Below are 22,970 nucleotides of genomic sequence, written 5' to 3' on the forward strand. Positions count from 1 at the left end.
ACTCAGCAATTGTATATGTGGTTATATGGTGAGGATCTCAACCATTTCCAAGCAATACACTTTTTTGGCCCCACCCCTTAGCTCGGGGGGAGGGTCAGCCCCACCATTTGTACAATTTTGAATCCCTGCCTCCCGTGAATGCTTCCGACCAAATATGATCGATATCCATGCCATAGTTCTACAGAAGAAGTCGTTTAAAGCAATATAGCCAAATTGCCCCTTTTTGGCCCCGCCCTCAGCCCCCTGGGGTTCAGCCCCACCATTTGTTCAATTTTGAATCCCTACCACCTAGGGATGCTTCCAGTCTTATATGGTTGATGTCCATCACTTAGTTCTAGAGAAAAAGTTGCTTAAAGCAATATATTAAATAACCCTTTTTGGCCCCACCCCCAGTCCCCTGGGGGGGTCAGCCCCACCATTTGTACAATTTTGAATCCCTGCCTCCCGTGAATGCTTCCGACCAAATATGATCGATATCCATGCCATAGTTCTAAAGAAGAAGTCGTTTAAAGCAATATAGCCAAATTGCCCCTTTTTGGCCCCGCCCTCAGCCCCCTGGGGGTCAGCCCCACCATTTGTTCAATTTTGAATCTCCACCACCTAGGGATGCTTCCAGTCAAATATGGTTGATATCCATCTCTTAGTTCCAGAGAAGAAGTCGCTTAAAGCAATATAGCCAAATTGCCCCCTTTTTGCCACGCCCCCTCAGCCCCCTGGGGGTCAGCCCCACCATCTGTACAATTTTGAATTCCCACCGGCTAGGGATGCTTCCAGTCAGATCTAGTTAAATTCCAATCGGTGGTTAAGAAGAAGAAGTCGTTTAAAGAAATTGTTGACGGACGGACGACGGACGCCACGGTATGGCATAAGCTCACCTTGGTCCTTCGGACCCGGTGAGCTAATAATAATTTTTCACATTGTGTACAGATAACAATATACCATATTGTGATATTAAAAATATCAAACTATACAGCAATAAAAAACTTTTACATTATGTACAAATAACAACATACGATATAGTGGTATAAAAATATCACATTGTAAAATAACACTGTTGTATGTAATATATAAAATGAACTTGAAATAAAGGCCTATTGAGCATATACATGTTATAACAAATATAGAATATAATTCTGACTTTTGTGATGTCGTGTGATACACTTACTTGTATGTATAAATACTTCCCAGGCCAAAATGTCTCTCCTGGGTGGAGACTATGTGTTAATAAACACAACCTCACTTATAACGTCTACCTATGTCATATGTTGGCGTGGTAACTTCTAAAAGCTTACCAGACGTTTACTTCATCACGATATGGTCCTAGGTCTACACAACGCCGATACACACCTCACAACCTTGTGTATGAAAGTGACTGATACTTTGACGGATTTAAGCAACACCATTTGATTAACACGCTGTAAGTGACATTGGAAGATATTTATTCGCAGTCAATTCATCTTTACCAGAAATATATATAATATTAATGTTTTTTTTAAAGTATTCTTGTTATTATTAATGACTTACTTGCTGGGTTGCAAAACAATACGAAAGTACAACGATATTTCAAATAATATTTCAGGTAAAACGGGTGCTTTTATTAATGTTTAGTGAAGGCAGGGTGCTTATGATTTATTTTTATTAATGTTATCGATCCTCAATACTCAAACCTGCTTCAAAGTTTAGCGGGGTTGATGGATTATTTAATTCCTTATAATCAACCCCCACCCCCATAACCCCCAACCCGAAAAACAAAAGAAATACATACGTGTGTGCGTGTGAGCAATATATTACTTGGCGATATATCATATATAACTATTAACGATTTGTCTTATGTGACACTTTATTCACGCCATACATTTGTAATGATGTTTGTTTTTTCACCTGTTCACACATAGGCAAGCGTGTCCGTTGACTGTTTAGGTATTGTGATAATAACAGAAGTGTATCTCCACGTTGTCTGTGCCGTCAGAACCTACGTAGGGGGTTTCTCCTACGAGTTGGTTACTATTGCTGAAATCCTCCGTATCAATGTACAAGAACTCCTCCACCACAACCAATCCTTTGACCTCCTGACATTGACCTTTGTATCGGAACAAGTAAAAGGGGTCAGAGGTCGGGAGGTCAATCGCCGTGCTAGCCAAACCATCATTTCTGCCAAAACAAAGAGGTTTCCTTATCATTTAAGCTTTGCTTTGCATCCTTAAAACCAATAAATAAAATGTGTTTTAAGAAGCGTTAGAACATGTTATTTATTGATAACCTTATACCCAGTTAGTTATATATGTGTCACGCTATATTGGGTTTTACCCTGGTTTCTCTGGCTCATTCGGGTGAACTTCAGCACTGAGTCCCGAGTTTGAAATATTTAAAATATTGTATATTGTTTATATGGTTTGCCTGTCATCACAAAAGATTTAAAAGCATGCACACATAGACATATGGACTGCCTGCACACAACCCCGCGAATTTGATCAAGAAGTGGATACAAAAGCAGCTCCTGACTGTAAAGACATCGTCAATGTGTTACCGCAGCCATTGGCCTCGCAACTCATTGACAAGTTTCGTGTAGCGATGGATCGCCTTATTGTTCCTCTGTGTATGCTTGCTACTGTGAAACAACGTACTCCCGACTATCAAAACCCAATGATGGTAGTATACAGATTTATTGATCCGATCAGCAAAAGCAAATTATGATATACAGACCTGTTTACCCCACCATCAAAAGTCAAGTATACAGACCAGTTTACCCCACCATCAAAAGTCAATAATGATAATAAACAGACCTGTTTACCCAATAATCAAAAGTCAATGATGATAATATACTGACCAGTTTACCCAGCAATCAAAAGTCAATGATGATAATATACAGACCTGTTTACACCACCATCAAAAGTTAATGATAATAATAAACCGACCAGTTTACCCCACTATCAACAGTCGGTGATGATGATGATAAACGTACCTGCAGCATACGTATAGCATTTTGTTTTCTGTATTCATATCGTCTTCCGTGTCCAGATATATTTGCCCTTTCCCGAAACCTGTGTTACGGATAAAATATATATTTATGTTTTTTCTCTTGTAAAACGTTCAAGTATTCCACAATAAATAAGCGGAAATCATTAAAATGTTTGCTAACAAACATCATTGAGTCAAAGAAAGGCCATGGTATGTATATTTGTAATACAAAAGTGAAATCGTGAAGAGCTGCCAATATGTGAAAACAATGGAGTATGTGAAAATGAGAAACGTGTATATTTGGTGGATATTATTTGTCCTATCAAGTACCACGCAACATGTTAAAACTGAGAATGTTTTTAATTGCTAATATGCTAATATAATTAATGGGAATCACCGCGAATGAAGTTAGTTTAAGTAATTGCTAATTAAGGAACTGTAATTAAAGGTTTTGATACACGTTCCGCATTTCCGCCTATTGGTTGTTTCCAAATATTGCCACGCTATAGATGTTAGCGTTACGGGCTATTTGAGAATCTATCTAGTGATGCGTTATTTCTAATACTGCAAAAACTACAGGACTAGAAAGTCGGCACCAGATCCACGCAACCACGTATATACAACACTCATGAATACATCTCCTTTAATAGCCTCAGCAATTGATATAACGTTAAACAAAATGAAACAAAATCAAACTATCACATCCAAATATTTTCAACAAATAAGCAAATTATTAGTTTATCAGCAAATTATACCGACAGGTAACATGGTCCTGACCTACCTGTTGGACAACTCTGTCCGGCCACACAGTAGTCACCAGCCGGCCAACGGTATGGTCCATACTCTGTTGGTTTTCTACAGAAATACCAGTCCAGTGTATCAGCGGTTATCGGCCCTACGGTAGAGATAAAACTAATTAAAATCTAGCTGTAAAAAGAACACAAAAGTGATCCCAAAAGTGTACTTCGAAATAATAATTGATGACACTATGGAAAGATTGGCATTAAGATATGGTAAAAAGGTACGGGGAGAATAAGACCAGGTGTTCCGGAATATTTAGTGTGTTCAATGTATGCACAACTCCCGTAATAAAACTCCAGGATAGATCCCAGAAACGTCACGTCCTCAAAGGAATCTGAGATAATGACACAGTCGTCATACTACCTTTGTTGTTGTGTGACCACGTCGTCATATTACCATCTTTGTTGTGTGACAACAGTCGTCATACTACCTTCGTTGTTGTGTGACCACAATCGTCATACTACCTTCGTTGTTGTGTGACCACAGTCGTCATACTACCTTTGTTGTTGTGTGACCACGTCGTCATATTACCATCTTTGTTGTGTGACCACAGTCGTGATACTACCTTTGGTGTTGTGTGAACACAGTCGTAATACTACCTCCGTTGTTGTGTGAACACAGTCGTCATACTACCTCCATTGTTGTGTGACCAAAGTCGTCATACTACCTTCCTTGTTGTGTGACCATAGTCGTAATACTACATTTGTTGTTGTGTGACCACAGTCGTCATACTACCTTTGTTGTTGTGTGACCACAGTCGTCATACTATCTTCGTTGTTGTGTGAACACAGTCGTCATACTACCTCCATTGTTGTGTGACCAAAGTCGTCATATTAGCATCTTTGTTGTGTGACCACAGTCGTCATACTACCTTCGTTGTTGTGTGACCATAGTCGTCATACTTCCTGCGTTGTTATTTGGCCACAGTCGTTCGTCATACTATTTCCGTTGTTGTGTGACCACAGTCGTCATACTATCTTTGGTATTGTGTGAGTAATGTCGTAATACTCCCTTTGTTGTTGTGTGAACACAGTCGTCATACTACCTCCAATGTTGTGTGACCAAAGTCGTCATACTACCTTCCTTGTTGTGTGACCATAGTCGTAATACTACATTTGTTGTTGTGTGACCACAGTCGTCATACTACCTTTGTTATTGTGTGAGTAATGTTGTCATACTAGCTCCATTGTTGTGTGACCAAAGTCGTCATATTACCATCTTTGTTGTGTGACCACAGTCGTCATACTACCTTCGTTGTTGTGTGACCATTGTCGCCATACTACCTCCGTCGTTGTGTGAACACAGTCGCTATACTACCTGCGTTGTTGTGTGAACACAGTCGTCATACTACCTCCATTGTTGTGTGACCAAAGTCGTCATATTAGCATCTTTGTTGTGTGACCACAGTCGTCATACTACCTTCGTTGTTGTGTGACCACAGTCGTCATACTACCATCGTTGTTGTGTGACAACAGTCGTCATACTACCTTTGTTGTTGTGTGACCACAGTCGTCATACTATCTTCGTTGTTGTGTGAACACAGTCGTCATACTATCTTTGGTATTGTGTGAGTAATGTCGTAATACTCCCTTTGTTGTTGTGTGAACACAGTCGTCATACTATCTTCGTAATTGTATGGGTACAGTCGTCATACTATCTTCGTTTTTGTGTGAACACAGTCGTCATACTATCTTCGTTTTTGTGTGAACACAGTCGTCATAATATCTTCGTTATTGTGTGAACACAGTCGTCATACTATCTTCGTTATTGTTTGAACACAGTTGTCATATTACCTTTGTTGTTGTGTGTACACAGTCATACTACCTCCGTTGTTGTGTGAACACAGTCGTAATACTACCTCCGTTGTTGTGTGAACACAGTCGCCATACTACCTTTGTTATTGTGTGAGTACAGTCGTCATACTATCTTCGTTATTGTGTGAACACAGTCGTCATACTATCTTCGTTATTGTCTGAACATAGTTTTCATACTATCTCCGTTATTTTGTGAACACAGTCGTCATACTACCTTCGTTATTGTGTGAACACAGTCGTCATACTACCTCCGTTGTTGTGTGACCACAGTCGTCATACTACCTCCACTGTTGTGTGACCAAAGTCGTCATACTACCTTCGTTATTATGTGGGTACGGTTGCCATACTACCCCCGTTGTTGTGTGAGTGCAGTCGTCATACTATCTTCGTTATTGTTTGAACACAGTTGTCATACTACCTCCAATGTTGTGTGACCAAAGTCGTCATACTACCTTCGTTGTTGTGTGACCATTGTCGCCATACTACCTCCGTCGTTGTGTGAACACAGTCGCTATACTACCTCCGTTGTTGTGTGAACACAGTCGCTATACTACCTCCGTTGTTTTGTGAACACAGTCGTCATACTACCTTCGTTATTGTGTGAACACAGTCGTCATACTACCTCCGTTGTTGTGTGACCACAGTCGTCATACAACCTGTTTTGTTGTGTGAACACAGTCGTCATACTACCTCCGTTGTCGTGTGACCACAGTCGTCATACTACGTTGTGTGACCACAATCGTCATACTACCTTCGTTGTTGTGTGACCACAGTCGTCATACTACCTTTGTTGTTGTGTGACCACAGTCGTCATACTACCTTTGTTCTTGTGTGAGCACATGCGTCATTCTACCTTCGTTGTTGTGTGTACAGTCTTCATACTTCCTTTGTTATTGTGTGAGTACAGTCGTCATACTACCTTTGTTATTGTGTGGGTATGTTCGCCATACTACCTCCGTTGATGTGTGAACACAGTCGCCATTCTACCTCCGTTGTTGTTTGAACACAGTCGTCATACTATCTTCGTTATTGTGTGAACACAGTCGTCATACTACCTCCGTTGTCGTGTGAACACAGTCGTCATACTACCTTTTTTGTTGTGTGAACACAGTCGTCATACTACCTTTTTTGTTGTGTGAACACAGTCGTCATATTACCTTTGTTGTTGTGTGTACACAGTCGTCATACTACCTCCGTTGTCGTGTGAACACAGTCGTCATACTACCTCTGTTGTTGTGTGAACACAGTCGTCATACTATCTTCGTAATTGTATGGGTACAGTCGTCATACTATCTTCGTTATTGTGTGAACACAGTCGTCATACTACCTCCGTTGTTGTGTGAACACAGTTGTCATACTATCTTCGTAATTGTATGGGTACAGTCGTCATACTATCTTCGTTTTTGTGTGAACACAGTCGTCATACTATCTTCGTTATTGTGTGAACACAGTCGTCATACTACCTCCGTTGTCGTGTGAACACAGTCGCTATACTACCTCCGTTGTTGTGTGAACACAGTCGTCATATTACCTTTGTTGTTGTGTGAACACAGTCGTCATACTACCTCTGTTATTGTGTGAGAACAGTCGTCATACTACCTCCGTTATTGTGTGAACACCGTCGTCATACTACCTCCGTTATTGTGTGAACACAGTCGTCATACTACCTTCGTTGTTTTGTGAACACAGTCGTCATACTACCTTTGTTGATATGAGGACACAGTCGTCATATGACCTGATATTTTACAAAGATATATAATCCCAAACAACGAAACACCAACCTCTCAAGTGGCTGACTAGACTGTGGTGAGTGTTCCCCCCTGTCTCAGGGTGAAGTGTAAACACCATCGTCTCCCAACTCGTCGGACAACCAGTTTCTGGCTGTGGCAGCTCCGCTGTTCCCTTCGGCCATACTGATAGGTTGGCTGATTGATGATAAACATGCATTAGTTCATTAACTCGTTCCTTCTTTCAGCCATTCATTTATTCATTTAAAAAGTGAAAGTTAAAATTATTGATCAAATTAATATGAAGCACAAAATTAAATGTCAGAAACATATCACGGATCACCACCTGGCTTTCTTCACAAAAAATATCAATAAGGTTAAATTGTCTTTACTGTATTGAACATTCTGCTGTTAGTAATACATGTCCTTGTGTGTTTAGATACCTTTTATAATATCAAAGAGGAGACATAGAGGTTACACAACGAGTGGTTGTTGAATATGGTATTTATTTCTCAAGAGCTTTAGCGAGTGTCTTTCTGTAACTTTAAAAAATAAAATAGATGAGCAACTTTAAATATTGAGAGTAGCAGTATTGCATTAATTTATATAAATTAACCACGGACTATATTCGCGTAAGCATATCGTACGAATTCTGCCTCCCGCCAAGTGATGAACCGTTGTAGACGAACTTATCGCTGTCAATATCCAAAACCATAGGCCTACGTTTCTTCGTGACGGTTCTATGGTTGACGTTTATAGTGAAGTTCAGCCATAGTCGGACCGTCTAAATGGCGATAACGGGACGTTGGGAGAACAAAATATTTCCCGACACTGTCACAGATCTTGTTTTGGTTTCAGGACACGTGACGGTGTGATGTCGAAACGATATCGAGCGTCTGTAGCAATTTTGCCTGAAACTAGCGTCTTTAAGTATCATCTTTTAATATTGCCTTAATAACCCCCCTTCCTGGTCAAGTTCATCTTCTCGACCAATCAAAACTCTTGAAGGTCATGTACCACGTGTGGTATATAACTCATATTTGTCTAACAGTCTGCGTGTTTATACAATGATCTGAGAGTGGAATAACAGAGCGTATTGTGGTAGAAATTCAGTAACATGTCCAATATTTATGTTATTCGCTACATCATTATACATTTTAAGACTGTAGAGTGAAATGCAAAATTAACAAAAGAAAGCACAAAGCTGCAATGATGCAGAAGAACAAAATAACAAGAGAATAGCCAAGGATCCACAAAACCATCGAATCGATCAGCTGGAACAAAATAGGAACAAAAAGAACATGGTGACGATTGGAAAGGTACAAGGAGAATGAAATCAGGTGTTCAGCGTCGTCTGCTTCCTCCTCAACACCCGTCATACAAATCTAAACGTTCTCACATCGGTAATTCGGTTATTGGCCTTTTTTCAAACTTGGTTTATTTTAAAACAATTATGAAACAATTTTTTCAAACTTATATTCGCACGGCTCGGTCTGAATGTGGGAGGGAACTGGAGTACCTGGGGAAAACCCAAGTGGTCGGGCAGGTGACCCCATTCTTATTCACGTCTGATCCGAGATTCGAACCCCGGTCGCCTTGGCGAAAGGTATGTTATTGAAAACAATAATCAAGGGCACACTAATGAGCGTTAAGAATACCGACATTTATATCACACAAAGATGACTGTATTTACCTATGAATTATGTTAGCAACGGTAAAACGTGTCTCATCGATAAGAACAAAAGCATGAATACCAAAAAATACATGTTTATCGATTGTAGGAAAGGAAGACCCAGTCTCCAGATATAGTATGTTTATCACCTGTAGGAAAGGAAGACCCAATCTCCAGATATAGTATGTTTATCACTTGTAGGAAAGGAAGACCCAATCTCCAGATATAGTATGTTTATCACTTGTAGGAAAGGAAGACCCAATCTCCAGATATAGTATGTTTATCACTTGTAGGAAAGGAAGACCCAATCTCCAGATATAGTATGTTTATCACTTGTAGGAAAGGAAGACCCAATCTCCAGATATAGTATGTTTATCACTTGTAGGAAAGGAAGACCCAATCTCCAGATATAGTATGTTTATCACTTGTAGGAAAGGAAGACCCAATCTCCAGATATAGTATGTTTATCACTTGAAGGTTTGTAGAAACAGTACCAATACAAACGTTTGTCATCTAGTCATAGTAATCATGTTTAGTATCAGTAATCGTAGAGATGTTCATCTCTCAAAGGGGACATTTACCTCCATTGTAGGTGTGTAGTAACAGTAACAAAAGGGGACATTTGCCTCACCTATAGGTGTGTAGTAACAGTAACCAAGGGAACATTTACCTCACTAGTAGGTGTGTAGTAACAGTAACCAAGGAACATTTACCTCACCTGTAGGTGTGTAGTAACAGTAACCAAGGGAACATTTACCTCACCTGTAGGTGTGTATTAATAGTAACCAAGGGGAATTTACCTCACCTGTAGGTGTGTAGTAACAGTAACCAAGGGACATTTACCTCACCTGTAGGTGTGTAGTAACAGTAACCAAGGGACATTTACCTCACCTGTAGGTGTGTAGTAACGTAACCAAGGGACATTTACCTCACCTGTAGATATGTAGTAACACTCACCAACGAGACATTTACCTCACCTATCGTGTGTAGTAGCAGTCACCAACGAGATGGATAATTCACCTGTAGGTGTGTAGTAACAGTAACCAAGGAGATGGATAACTCACCTGTAGGTGTGTAGTAACAATAACCAAGTAATTGTTTATCTTATCTGTAGGTTTTATAGTAACAGGTACCATTCCAATGTTATCTTACCTGTAGGTGTGTAGTAGCAGTAACCACAATTATCTCTCCCGTCGGGAAATAGTAACAGTATATATTTAACGCAACTGAAGTTGTTTAGTAGCAGTAACCAAGGAGACGTTTATCTATCCCGTAGGGAAAAATAGTAACAGTAACCAAGGAGATATTTATCTTTCCTGTCAGGAAATAGTAGCAGTAGCTGAGGAGATATTTATCTCCCATGTCGGGAAAAAGTAACAGTAACCAAGGATATATCTATCTCAGCGGTATGTGTGTAGTAGCAGTAACGAATGAGACGTTTATCTCTATAGTCGGGAAATAGTAAAAGTAACCAAGGAGATATTTATCTCTCCTGTCGGGAAATAGCAGCAGTAACCAATGAGATATGTATCTCTCCTGTCGGAAATAAGTAACAGTAACCAAGGAGATATTTATCTCTCCTGTCGGAAATTATTAACAGTAACCAAGGAGATATTTATCTCAGCTGTATGTGTTTAGTAGCAGTAACGAAGGAGACGTTTATCTCAGCTGTATGTGTGTAGTAACAGTAACCAAGGAGACGTTTACCTCACATGTATGTGTGTAATATCAGTAACCAAGGAGACGTTTACCTTACATGTAGATGTGTAGTAACAGTAACCAAGGGGATACTTATCTCTCCTGTCGGAAATAAGTAACAGTAACAAAGGAGATATTTATCTCTCCTGTCGGGAAATAGCAGCAGTAACCAATGAGATATGTATCTCTCCTGTCGGAAATAAGTGACAGTAACCAAGGAGATACGTATCTCTCCTGTCGGAAATAAGTAACAGTAACCAAGGATATATCGATCTCAGCTGTATGTGTGTAGTAACAGTTACCAAGGAGACGTTTATCTCATATGTAGATGTGTAGTAACAGTAACGAAGGAGATGTTTATCTCAGCTGTATGTGTGTAGTAACAGTTACCAAGGAGACGTTTATCCCTCCTGTCGGAAAATAGTAACAGTTACCAAGGAAATATTTATCTCTCCTGTCAGGAAATAGTAGCAGTAACTAAGGAGATATTTATCTAAGCTGTATGTGTTTAGTTGCAGTAACGAAGGAGACGTTTATCTCACATGTAGATGTGTAGTAACAGTAACTTAAGAGAAGTTTATCTCACCTGTCGGGTAATAGTAGCAGAACCTGATCTCCAGTCCAGTCGTTGTGATGACGTAGGGAAAGGCTCCCATGAATCCGTGATTATTGTTATCGAAAAATATGAACTCCTCCTGGGTAAGCATGCCCTTGACCTTCTGACACTGACCTTGGTGTCGAAACAGGTAGAACGGATCAGAGTTTGGGAGGTCGATCTCAGTGCCAGCAAATCCATCGTTTCTAGAACAAAAGAATTTAGTAAGATTGGTATTGATTTCGTTTTTCTGAGCTACAGACGGGCAAGTGAACCAGAGGGGTAAGTTTTTCGGTTTTTTTATGATGCTAAGCGTCGCGAAATATAAGCTTTTTCTGTAGAACGTGAGGAAATGATCATTTTACAGATAATCCTCTGAGACACATCAATGACACATCAAAAACACAACAATGACACATCAATGACACATCAAAGACACATCAATGACACATCAAAGACACATCAAAGACACATCAATGAAACATCAATGACACATCTAAGACACATCAATGACACATCAACGACACATCAATGACACATCTAAGACACATCAATGACACATCAACGACACATCAATGACACATCAAAGACACATCAATGACACATCAAAGACACATCAATGACACATCAAAGACACATCAAAGACACATCAATGACACATCAAAGACACATCTAAGACACATCAATGACACATCAAAGACACATCAATGACACATCAAAGACACATCAATGACACATCAAAGACACATCAATGACACATCAAAGACACATCAAAGACACATCAATGACACATCAAAGACACATCTAAGACACATCAATGACACATCAAAGACACATCAATGACACATCAAAGACACATCAATGACACATCAAAGACACATCAATGACACATCAAAGACACATCAAAGACACATCAATGACACATCAAAGACACATCTAAGATACATCAATGACACATCAAAGACACATCAATGACACATCTAAGACACATCAATGACACATCAACGACACATCAATGACACATCAACGACACATCAATGACACATCTAAGACACATCAATGACACATCAAAGACACATCAAAGACACATCAATGACACATCAAAGACACATCTAAGACACATCAATGACACATCAAAGACACATCAATGACACATCAAAGACACATCAATGACACATCAAAGACACATCAATGACACATCAAAGACACATCAAAGACACATCAATGACACATCAAAGACACATCTAAGACACATCAATGACACATCTAAGACACATCAATGACACATCAAAGACACAACAATGACACATCAAAGACACATCAATGACACATCAAAGACACATCAATGACACATCAAAGACACATCTAAGACACATCAATGACACATCAAAGACACATCTAAGATACATCAATGACACATCAACGACACATCAATGACACATCTAAGACACATCAATGACACATCAACGACACATCAATGACACATCAACGACACATCAATGACACATCTAAGACACATCAATGACACATCAAAGACACATCAAAGACACATCAATGACACATCAAAGACACATCTAAGACACATCAATGACACATCAAAGACACATCTAAGATACATCAATGACACATCAACGACACATCAATGACACATCTAAGACACATCAATGACACATCAACGACACATCAATGACACATCAACGACACATCAATGACACATCTAAGACACATCAATGACACATCAAAGACACATCAAAGACACATCAATGACACATCAAAGACACATCTAAGACACATCAATGACACATCAAAGACACATCAATGACACATCAATGACACATCAAAGACACATCAATGACACATCAAAGACACATCAATGACACATCAAAGACACATCAATGACACATCAAAGACACATCAAAGACACATCAATGACACATCAAAGACACATCAAAGACACATCAATGACACATCAAAGACACATCAATGACACATCAAAGACACATCAATGACACATCAAAGACACATCAATGACACATCAAAGACACATCAAAGACACATCAAAGACACATCTAAGACACATCAATGACACATCAAAGACACATCTAAGACACATCAATGACACATCAACGACACATCAATGACACATCTAAGACACATCAATGACACATCAATGACACATCAAAGACACATCAATGACACATCAAAGAAACATCAATGAAACATCAATGACACATCAAAGACACATCAATGACACATCAATGACACATCAATGAAACATCAATGAAACAATTAAGACACATCAAAGACACATCAATGACACATCAACGACACATCAATGACACAACTAAGACACATCAATGACACATCAAAGATACATCAAAGACACATAAATGACACATCAATGACACATCAAAGACACATCAATGACACATCAATGACAAACAAAGGCACATCAATGATACATCAATTACACATCAAAGATACATCAATGACACATCAATGACACATCCATCAATGACACATCAAAGACACATAAATGACACATCAATGACACATCAACATCAATGACATATCAATGACACATCAATGAAAAATCAAAGGCACATCAATGACACATCAAAGACACATCAATGACAAACAAAGGCACATCAATGATACATCAAAGACACATCAATGACACATCAATGATACATCAATGACAAACAAAGGCACATCAATGATACATCAATGACAAACAAAGACACATCAACGACACATCAATGACACATCAAAGACACATCAATGACACATCAACATCAATGACACATCAATGACAAACAAAGACACATCAACGACACATCAAAGACACATCAATGACACATCAACATCAATGACACATCAATGACACATCAAAGACACATCAATGACACATCAACATCAATGACACATCAATGAAACATCAATGACACACCTATGACACAACGGACATTGAACGTGTATCGTAGAAAATAAAGTAATGGTGACGACCGGGGTAGGTTCTACTGTCTATGTCGTCCATTGACCGGCATGACGAATTTACCTCCACCATTTATTACAGGCATGGGAGTACCAAACCAAAAAACAAAACCAATATTTGAAATTCAGAAACGGTACTTCAAAACTACTCATTATAAACTGAAAGTCCAAAAATGAAATTTATCAGAAAATATTGTTTTTGTTTTTGTTTTATTTACTTTTTTTTTAAAGTTTGACTGCTTACATTACATTCGGTTTTGAGGGGTATACTGCTAGAAGCATGTTTTAACCAATGATCACACAGTTTTACGACAGTAGAAAAGCCTTTGTAAATTTGACCAACTGATATTTGTGTAATACATGCAACGTTCTACGTTAAAATAAAGTACACATAATATACCTGCAACAGAACGCTAGCCACTCTGTCACTGACTGTGTTTGATAGTCGATTTCTCCTCTTGAGAACCCTAAAATGACAATACGGAATAAGTAAAAAGAAGTTCAACGTCAATGCATATTAAATTTAAATTAAGGACGAAATGCAGAACACAGGACACCAAAACGAAACGGAAGACATAACAAACATAAAAAGGTAAACTGGTAGGACCCATGCAGGCCCACATGTCACAACTACCGTGATTAATGGCTTCAAATAAGATATTGTTACCAAAGATCAAAGACAGAAGTCTACCATCGCAATAGACGTTAGGATTTACTTCAATAGACGGTAGGATTTACTTCAATAGACGGTAGGATTTACTTCAATAGACAGTAGGATTTACTTCAATAGACGGTAGGATTTACTTCAATAGACGGTATGATTTACTTCAATAGACGGTAGGATTTTCTTCAATAGACAGTAGGATTTACTCCAATAGACAGTAGGATTTACTTCAATAGACAGTAGGATTTACGTCAATAGACAGTAGGATTTTCTTCAATAGACGGTAGGATTCACTTCAATAGACGGTAGGATTTACTTCAATAGACAGTAGGATTTACTTCAATAGACGGTAGGATTTACTTCAATAGATGGTAGGATTTATTTCAATAGACAGTAGGATTTACTTCAATAGACAGTAGGATTTACTTCTCTTCAGTTTCTGGCGCAGAACTACATCCCGTTCTTTTATGAAACTGTAAGTTACAAACGACGAGAAGCGCATTCTATTCTGTCGTTCCACGGTTTAAACATACAGAGACATTTTTTCATTGACATATTTAAGTGCAGTTAATCTGTCATGCTAATTATTTAAACAGGTTTTCATACGTGACCATAAATTACAAACAATAAGAAAATATATTATACTCTGTCATACAAACGATCAAAATACTGGACAATAATTGACAGGCTGAGAAAAATGCATTTTGTTCTGTCATACAACTGGCTCTTATTAAAGTACTTGGTAACCAGTGGTTGCTCATGTAGTCCGCTCAAACTGACCATAACCGCAGGCTCCAAAATTCTTATCGGTCATCTGTTTATGGTCAGCTGTCGACCGCTCTTTAAAACACAGGGATTTGTCGCCGAAATCTAGCAACAGCGATTATCACATGTTTGTAAGATAATCAACTGAAACATATGTATATGTTACTTTTTGTATTTACTCTACCAGGCATCTAAACTTCTCACGATCGCTGTCGTCAGATTTTCGATCATGGTCAGTGTTAGCGGACTGTATTCAGATGGTGAATGTGTTAACCTCAGTGCTAAAGTAACGGGGGAAAGGTATTAATTGTGACAGGGGATCGGCTTCTGATCAAAGGTATTAATTGTGACAGGGGATCGGCTTCTGATCAAAGGTATTAATTGTGACAGGGGATCGGCTTCTGATCAAAGGTATTAATTGTGACAGGGGATCGGCTTCTGATCAAAGGTATTCATTGAGACAGTGGATCGGCTTCTGATCAAAGGTATTCATTGAGACATGGGATCGGCTTCTGATCAAAGGTATTAATTGTGACAGTGGATCGGCTTCTGATCAAAGGTATTCATTGTGACAGGGGATCGGCTTCTGATCAAAGGTATTCATTGAGACATGGGATCGGCTTCTGATCAAAGGGATTAATTGTGACAGGGGATCGGCTTCTGATCAAAGGTATTAATTGTGACAGGGGATCGGCTTCTGATCAAAAGTATTAATTGTGACAGGGGATCGGCTTCTGATCAAAGGTGTTCATTGAGACAGTGGATCGGCTTCTGATCAAAGGTATTCCTTGTGACAGGGGTCGGCTTCTGATCAAAGGTATTCATCGTGACGGGGGATCGGCTTCTGATCAAAGGTTATAATTGTGACAGGGGATCGGCTTCTAATCAAAGGTATTAATTGTGACAGGGGATCGGCTTCTGATCAAAGGTATTCATTGTGACAGGGGATCGGCTTCTGATCAAAGGTATTAATTGTGACAGGTGATCGGCTACTGATCAAAGGTATTAATTGTGACAGGGGATCGGCTTCCGATCAAAGGTATTAATTGTGACGGGGGATCGGCTTCTGATCAAAGGTATTAATTGTGATATTTACATTTGGGCTGCAATTCCACTATATGAATCGAGTAAACTTCGTTTCGGTTTATAAGACTATGAACCGTTATGAGTAGTCATGAGATTCATGTCATTTTCCTGTATTGCAGTGGGGATTTTTGCTATCAATGAACCGCAGAATGTAGCGGAGTGATGCATGTTTTTTGATTTGATGATGTAAAAAGGAAATAAAACTACCAAGTCAAATCAAAGGGTTTCTATCTCGATACAAACATATCTTCACCCTAACATATCGTAAAATATACGAAGGCTCGGAGTACGATATTTGGTGTCACGTGGGGAAAGGTTAACCAATCGCTACACTGATAACTGTCGTTTGAATATACCAGAGGAGCTACCTTAACTTTAAAGCCCGCGGATCTCACCCATAAGCTGCGCCGCGGTTTCTTCGATATTACTTAAATAGAGTTCGTCTGCGTGTATCCTTCAATTTCTCCATTACATATAAGAGGAGTTTAAGACTAATTTGAACGTTTTACGCTACACTTCCCGGAAAGTACAAGTACATGTCTGATGTACAGTGTATTTGAGGAGTTTGAAGATGCACAATAATAGGGACACAAGAATCGTTTCAACAATAGGCGCCACCTACCTCATATTATATAGTTCAAAGGTTTTCTTTATATAGATTTGTATATTATTTGTAATCACTATAATATATTTACATTTACATGGCATTGTCATTATATAGCGTGTCGTTGATGGGACTTTAATTACCATGCAGCACGAGACACAATTCTTAGCGTATTGATACAACACTGACCGGAACTACAATATCCAATGTAAATAAACATGACGGCTGCTGAAATATCGCTGGGCATTGTGAGCCTTGACAATGTCATTATAAATTTATGTGCAAAATAAACAATAAAAAAATATATATACTTTTATTACAATAAAAACAAGACCAGGGTCTGCAACATCGTACAAAATGCACATCGGCTGAAATCACCAATGCCGGCAATGGAAACAATTTTAACGCTCATGCAATTTATCAGAAATATTGTCTGTTACACTGAACTGATCAACAGGGGTTCGTTACAAATGTCTGAAATACATATATTTCATAGACCTACTAACACATATGTTACAGACCTACTGATATGAGTCACAGCACACATAAACATTTCAGACATTTGTAACGAACCCCTGTGCTCCATCGCAAGATCATTCACTTCAAACGATATCAGTTTCACGTGTCTCGAAGCTACGGTTTCCTCAGTTTCTGACGACATGTCAAATAACGAGGCTGTTATAGAATCTACTGACTGTAGTCAGATTCCCATACAATCAACGAACAAATTTACGTCTGGAATCTTCACATATTCGAACTTTCCTCTTGCTCATGTAACTTCCAAAAATAACTCCCTCGTGGAAGGTAGGGTCGGTTTACTGTATTTATCCATGCGTGAAATTTGTTCTGGAGAAAAATCGAAACAATTTCAAATCTAACTTTCAGCTCAGAGTTCTATTGATTAACTTGAATCACCCTATAGACATATCATACGCAATTGTATTGATACTGAATTGTAGAATAAAATTGAAGTGTTTGTTAAAATGTCAAAGTACCGCTTTGTTTGCCAATCAGCACGCGACAACACGCTGTTCCAACTATTGAAAGAATTTGTGTGGACTGTCGATAAGGCGGGCATTTTAAATTTTAAATATCAATTGTAAGTTAAAAATGAACATAAGAGGCAGAGAAAACGTAAATATAAGTATTTAACTGTTTTAGTATGGTGGTTATGATCTATTTCATCATAAATACCATACAGAAACAGTTCAATGCTTAAATGAAAAGGCAAAGCCTTAACAGAGCGTAGCTTTGGTTGATCTCTGATATTTACTGATTCAGAATACTGCTTTCAGAATGAGATAAGATAACCCTAGTCGAGGGATAACAACAAAACACAAACTCTAATGAGATTAAGACCGACATAACAATAGGGGAGACCGGGGCAAGTTCGACCTTTTTTATTATCATTTATGACCGTTCTGGGAAGTATGGCAGCACGTCCGATTTTGAACATTATTTAACGTTTCCTGTCGGAAGATCGGATGGCCGAACGAGCCCCGCCATGGGTAAGTTCGGACAGGCACTCGGGTAAGTTCGGTCCCATTGGAATCAGCTTAATTATGACGTTATAAAGCCTGCAACGTCAGATTTTACCGCCAATTTTACGACTTTTTATGTGTTACATGGGCCGAACTTGCCACGGTATCATTGACCAAACATGTCCGGGCCCAAATTGATATTTTATCAAATTCTTATTATACAGCAATATGGTAGTGAGTAATTGGCTTGGCTTTTATGTATAACATTTGAAGTTGTCAGTGTGTAACACGTTTGACCGTAAAAAAAGTTGCAATTCCGTTTCAAAAAGTTCGAAAAACTAGAAGCGAGATCATGATTTTCTTTCTACCCTCTCAAAAGTAATTTTCTCCTGTTTGGTAATTGCTATAGAAAAAAGTGCATATTACATATTTGACGATTAGTCTAAGAAAATCTATAGACTTGTAAGTTGCCAAAATAAAATTTAAAAAAAGAAAACATGGTAATACTTTGATGTAACTGAGATTGTCGTTATATCGATATTTAGTCTCTAATTATTGTTCCATCCACCCGGATTGAATTTCAAATTTTGTCACTGTCAGCGAAATCGACACGCGTTGTGAACAAGTAATACGTTGCTGAAAAAGAGCGTTGCACTTGGGTTGGTTGTCTGGAAAATTATTGTTGATTTCGACATAAATGCATTTTCCATTGTTTCTTTGATGAGTGGTGATGCATGATTAATTATTTCGTTCATATTCTCAACAAATGGAAATCAAAAGCTGATGAAACTTTAGATGATGAAAAATAAATGTACACGTTGACCTATTTGTTTAATGCCGGCTCTGTTTGAAGATATCTCCCAGTAAAAATATTAACAGAGCCGGGTTGATAACAAAAAGGATCTTCGTTTGTTCTTTTTGTGCATGTTGCAAAAACTGAAATAAAAAGTCTTGAAGAACCGAAAAAGAGATAATTGCAAAGGACATCAGTTCCAGGATTTTTCCGGTTATTTTTTATCCTTCCGAAAATAACTGATGATGGCCGATGGGTTGTGACGTGTTTGTGACGTCATGGTATTATGATCTCTAAACGAAGTTACATGCCTGTTAGTATCTTTTATGTGATAGACTTTTTTTAAATAAAACATGAAGATTGTTTTCCCTTTATGAAGATATTCATGTATGGGTTGAAACACAATTGTCTTTGCTTCAAATATACACTTCCTATTTCCCCACTGGACGTCTACTTCCGGACGTAAAATAGGGGAAACAACTCTGTTTACGCACGCATGTGTTACCATTAGAGAGCCTTCGGCGCCCGAGAGCTACGCTCTTATAATTGTATTGTCTAAACATTGCTGATGTCTCCCCAGACCTTCGAAATTTGAATTAAGTATGATAAATGTGCCAACTAAGCTACACGTTTAGATCCAAGTATGATAAATGTGCCAACTAAGCTACACGTTAAGATCCAGATCTAGGAGTGTTATTACCTGTAGGACAGTCACCGTATTCGATAGTACAATAGTCTCCAGCTGGCCAGTCGTATGTCCCGAATTCAGACGACTTCATACACAAATACAAGGTGACAGATTCGCCATCGTCTTCATCTGTGGAATGTTAAAACACAATGAATTACACACATACAGCAGCTGACAGACTCAGCATTGTCTTCATTTGAATGGGGGGAAAAAACAGTTATACCCTGATAGTGGACTTTCAGTCACTGAGGTTGGCCGTACTCTGTTGCTGGACTATCAGTTCCCGAGGTTACCCGTACCCTGTTGGTAGACTATCAGTCCCCGAGGGCTGCCGTACTATTTTAGTGGACTATCAGTCCCTGAGATTGGCCGTACTCTGTTGATCGACCATCATTCCCCGAGGCTGGCCGTACTCTGTTGATCGACTATCAGTCCCCGAGGGCTGCCGTACAATTTTAGTGGACTATCAGTCCCTGAGATTGGCTGTACTCTGTTGCTGGACTATCAGTTTCCGAGGTTGGCCGTACTCTGTTGATCGACTATCATTCCCCGAGGGCTACCGTACTATATTAGTGGACTATCAGTCCCTGAGGTAGGCTGTACTCTGTTGATCGACTATCATTCCCTGAGGTTGGCCGTACTCTGTTGATCGACTATCATTATCCGAGGGCTACCGTACTATTTTAGTGGATTATCAGTCCCTGAGGTTGGTCGTACTCTGTTGATCGACCATCATTTCCCGATGTTGCCCGTACTCTGTTGATCGAATATCATTCCAAGAGGTTGCCCGTACTCTGTTGATCGACTATCATTCCCCGAGGGCTACCGTACGATTTTAGTTGATTATCAGTCCCTGAGGTTGATCGTACTCTGTTGATCGACTATCCTTCCCCGATGTTGGCCGTACTCTGTTGGTCGACTATCATTCCCCAAAGGCTACCGTACTATTTTAGTGGACTATCAGTCCCTGAGGTTGCCCGTACTCTGTTGATCGACTATCATTCCCCGAGGTTGGCTGTACTCTGTTGATCGACTATCATTCCCCGAGGTTGGCCGTACTCTGTTGATCGACTATCATTCCCCGAAGGCTGCCGTACTCTTTTAGTGGACTATCAGTCCCTGAGGTTGATCGTACTCTGTTGATCGACTGTCATTCCCCGATGTTGGCCGTACTCTGTTGATCGACTATCATTCCCCAAGGGCTACCGTACTATTTTAGTGGACTATCAGTCCCCGAGGTTTCCCGTACTCTGTTGATCGACTATCATTCCCCGAGGGCTGCCCTACTCTTTTAGTGGACTATCAGTCCCTGAGGTTGGCCGTACTCTGTTGATTGACTTTCATTTCCCGAGGTTGGCCGTACTCTGTTGCTGGACTTTCAGTACATGAGGTTGCCCGTACTCTGTTGATCGACTTTCAGTCCCTGAGGTTGGCCATACTCTGTTGGTGGACTATCAGTTCCCGAGGGCTACCATACTCTATTTGTGGACTATCAGTCCTCGAGGGTTGCCGTACTCTGTTGGTTGACTATCAGGCCCATGAGGGTGCACATGCTGTGCTGGTGGCTAATCATTCCCCGGCGTTGTCCGAACTCTGAGGTTTGACCATTAGCCATGAGATTGGAAAGCTGTAATTTATTCTGACAGACATGATATACTAGTTTAGGTGTAAGTGACAGTGTTTTAGAATTGGCAATATAGAATAAAGGGTTTTAGAAGTTCCTCCCTCTTTTCTCTGTATTCTACACTTTGACAGAATTTTCATACATTTTTATCTTAAGAATCATCAATGGATCTCAATTTGTTATACAATAGACTAAAAGGTTTCATTCGTCTGGATATCTACATTAACAAACAAGATTTTCAAAAATGATGCGTCCTTTCTCTGTATTTTTAGTGAATATTGTTCATCGAACAGACACTTCAACGAGGGGGATAATGTTTGGCCATTGTAGAAGTTGGTATATTGTACTAATAGCATGCTATTTTATACTACCTACGCTACTATTTGAGTAAATGTTCAACAAGCCCCACAGATCATGGTTTGGTCACCAAACACTTGCTTTACGTCAGTAGTTAACTTACCTTTGCCTTCTCGGAAGCTTTCGGGGTCTGTATAACTGTTGGTACCATTTCCCGTCCCAAACGTTTGAAAGCCCACTGACCATTTAGCTGGACAACCCTGGAATGGCTGCAGAAGAATCGCGCTGCCGCGTGGCCATACTTAAAATAATAATAGACTGATTAATTAATTGATTCATTTATTTATTCAGTCATTCACTCGTGCAAACATGCATACATTCTTCCTCATTAAACCTCTAGTGAAAAACCTGTCATGTGATTGGTCGAGATATTCATCGACTAGATGAGGTAGGTCAGTATACGGTATAAGTAGAGGGACCACGGAACCAAATCAAAAATAGATTGTGGGTTTAAGATTTAATAGAAAGGTGAATGCCTCGGGCCCTGCTGGTTGGATATTTAGGTGGCAGAAGTTTCAAAAGTTTTATGTGGGGGTTGAGCAATATATATAGATGTAATATGTATAAAAAAAAAAAAAAAAAAAAATAGTCTGGTTTTGTCTAGGTGAGTTTATTAAGTGTGTAATTTGTTGTAAATTTTTTAGTGCCG

At 39.2% G+C, this 22,970-nt stretch overlaps 1 protein-coding gene across 1 annotated transcript; it reads right to left on the minus strand.

Annotated features, from left to right (window-relative positions):
• Positions 1-1,844: 1,844 nt before the first annotated feature.
• On the minus strand, positions 1,845-22,562 carry LOC110462713 (the record flags this gene model as incomplete). The annotated part of the gene is made up of 8 exons (XM_021516819.1): positions 1,845-2,151; positions 2,963-3,041; positions 3,740-3,853; positions 7,355-7,498; positions 11,257-11,471; positions 14,660-14,726; positions 20,353-20,469; positions 22,425-22,562. Coding segments are annotated over 8 exons (1,109 nt in total), but the record flags the coding sequence as incomplete, so codon positions are not given.
• Between the last annotated feature and the right edge of the window lie 408 nt (positions 22,563-22,970).

Source organism: Mizuhopecten yessoensis, unplaced genomic scaffold (genome assembly GCF_002113885.1).
Source record: "Mizuhopecten yessoensis strain PY_sf001 unplaced genomic scaffold, ASM211388v2 scaffold10825, whole genome shotgun sequence".
NCBI lineage: Eukaryota > Metazoa > Mollusca > Bivalvia > Pectinida > Pectinidae > Mizuhopecten > Mizuhopecten yessoensis.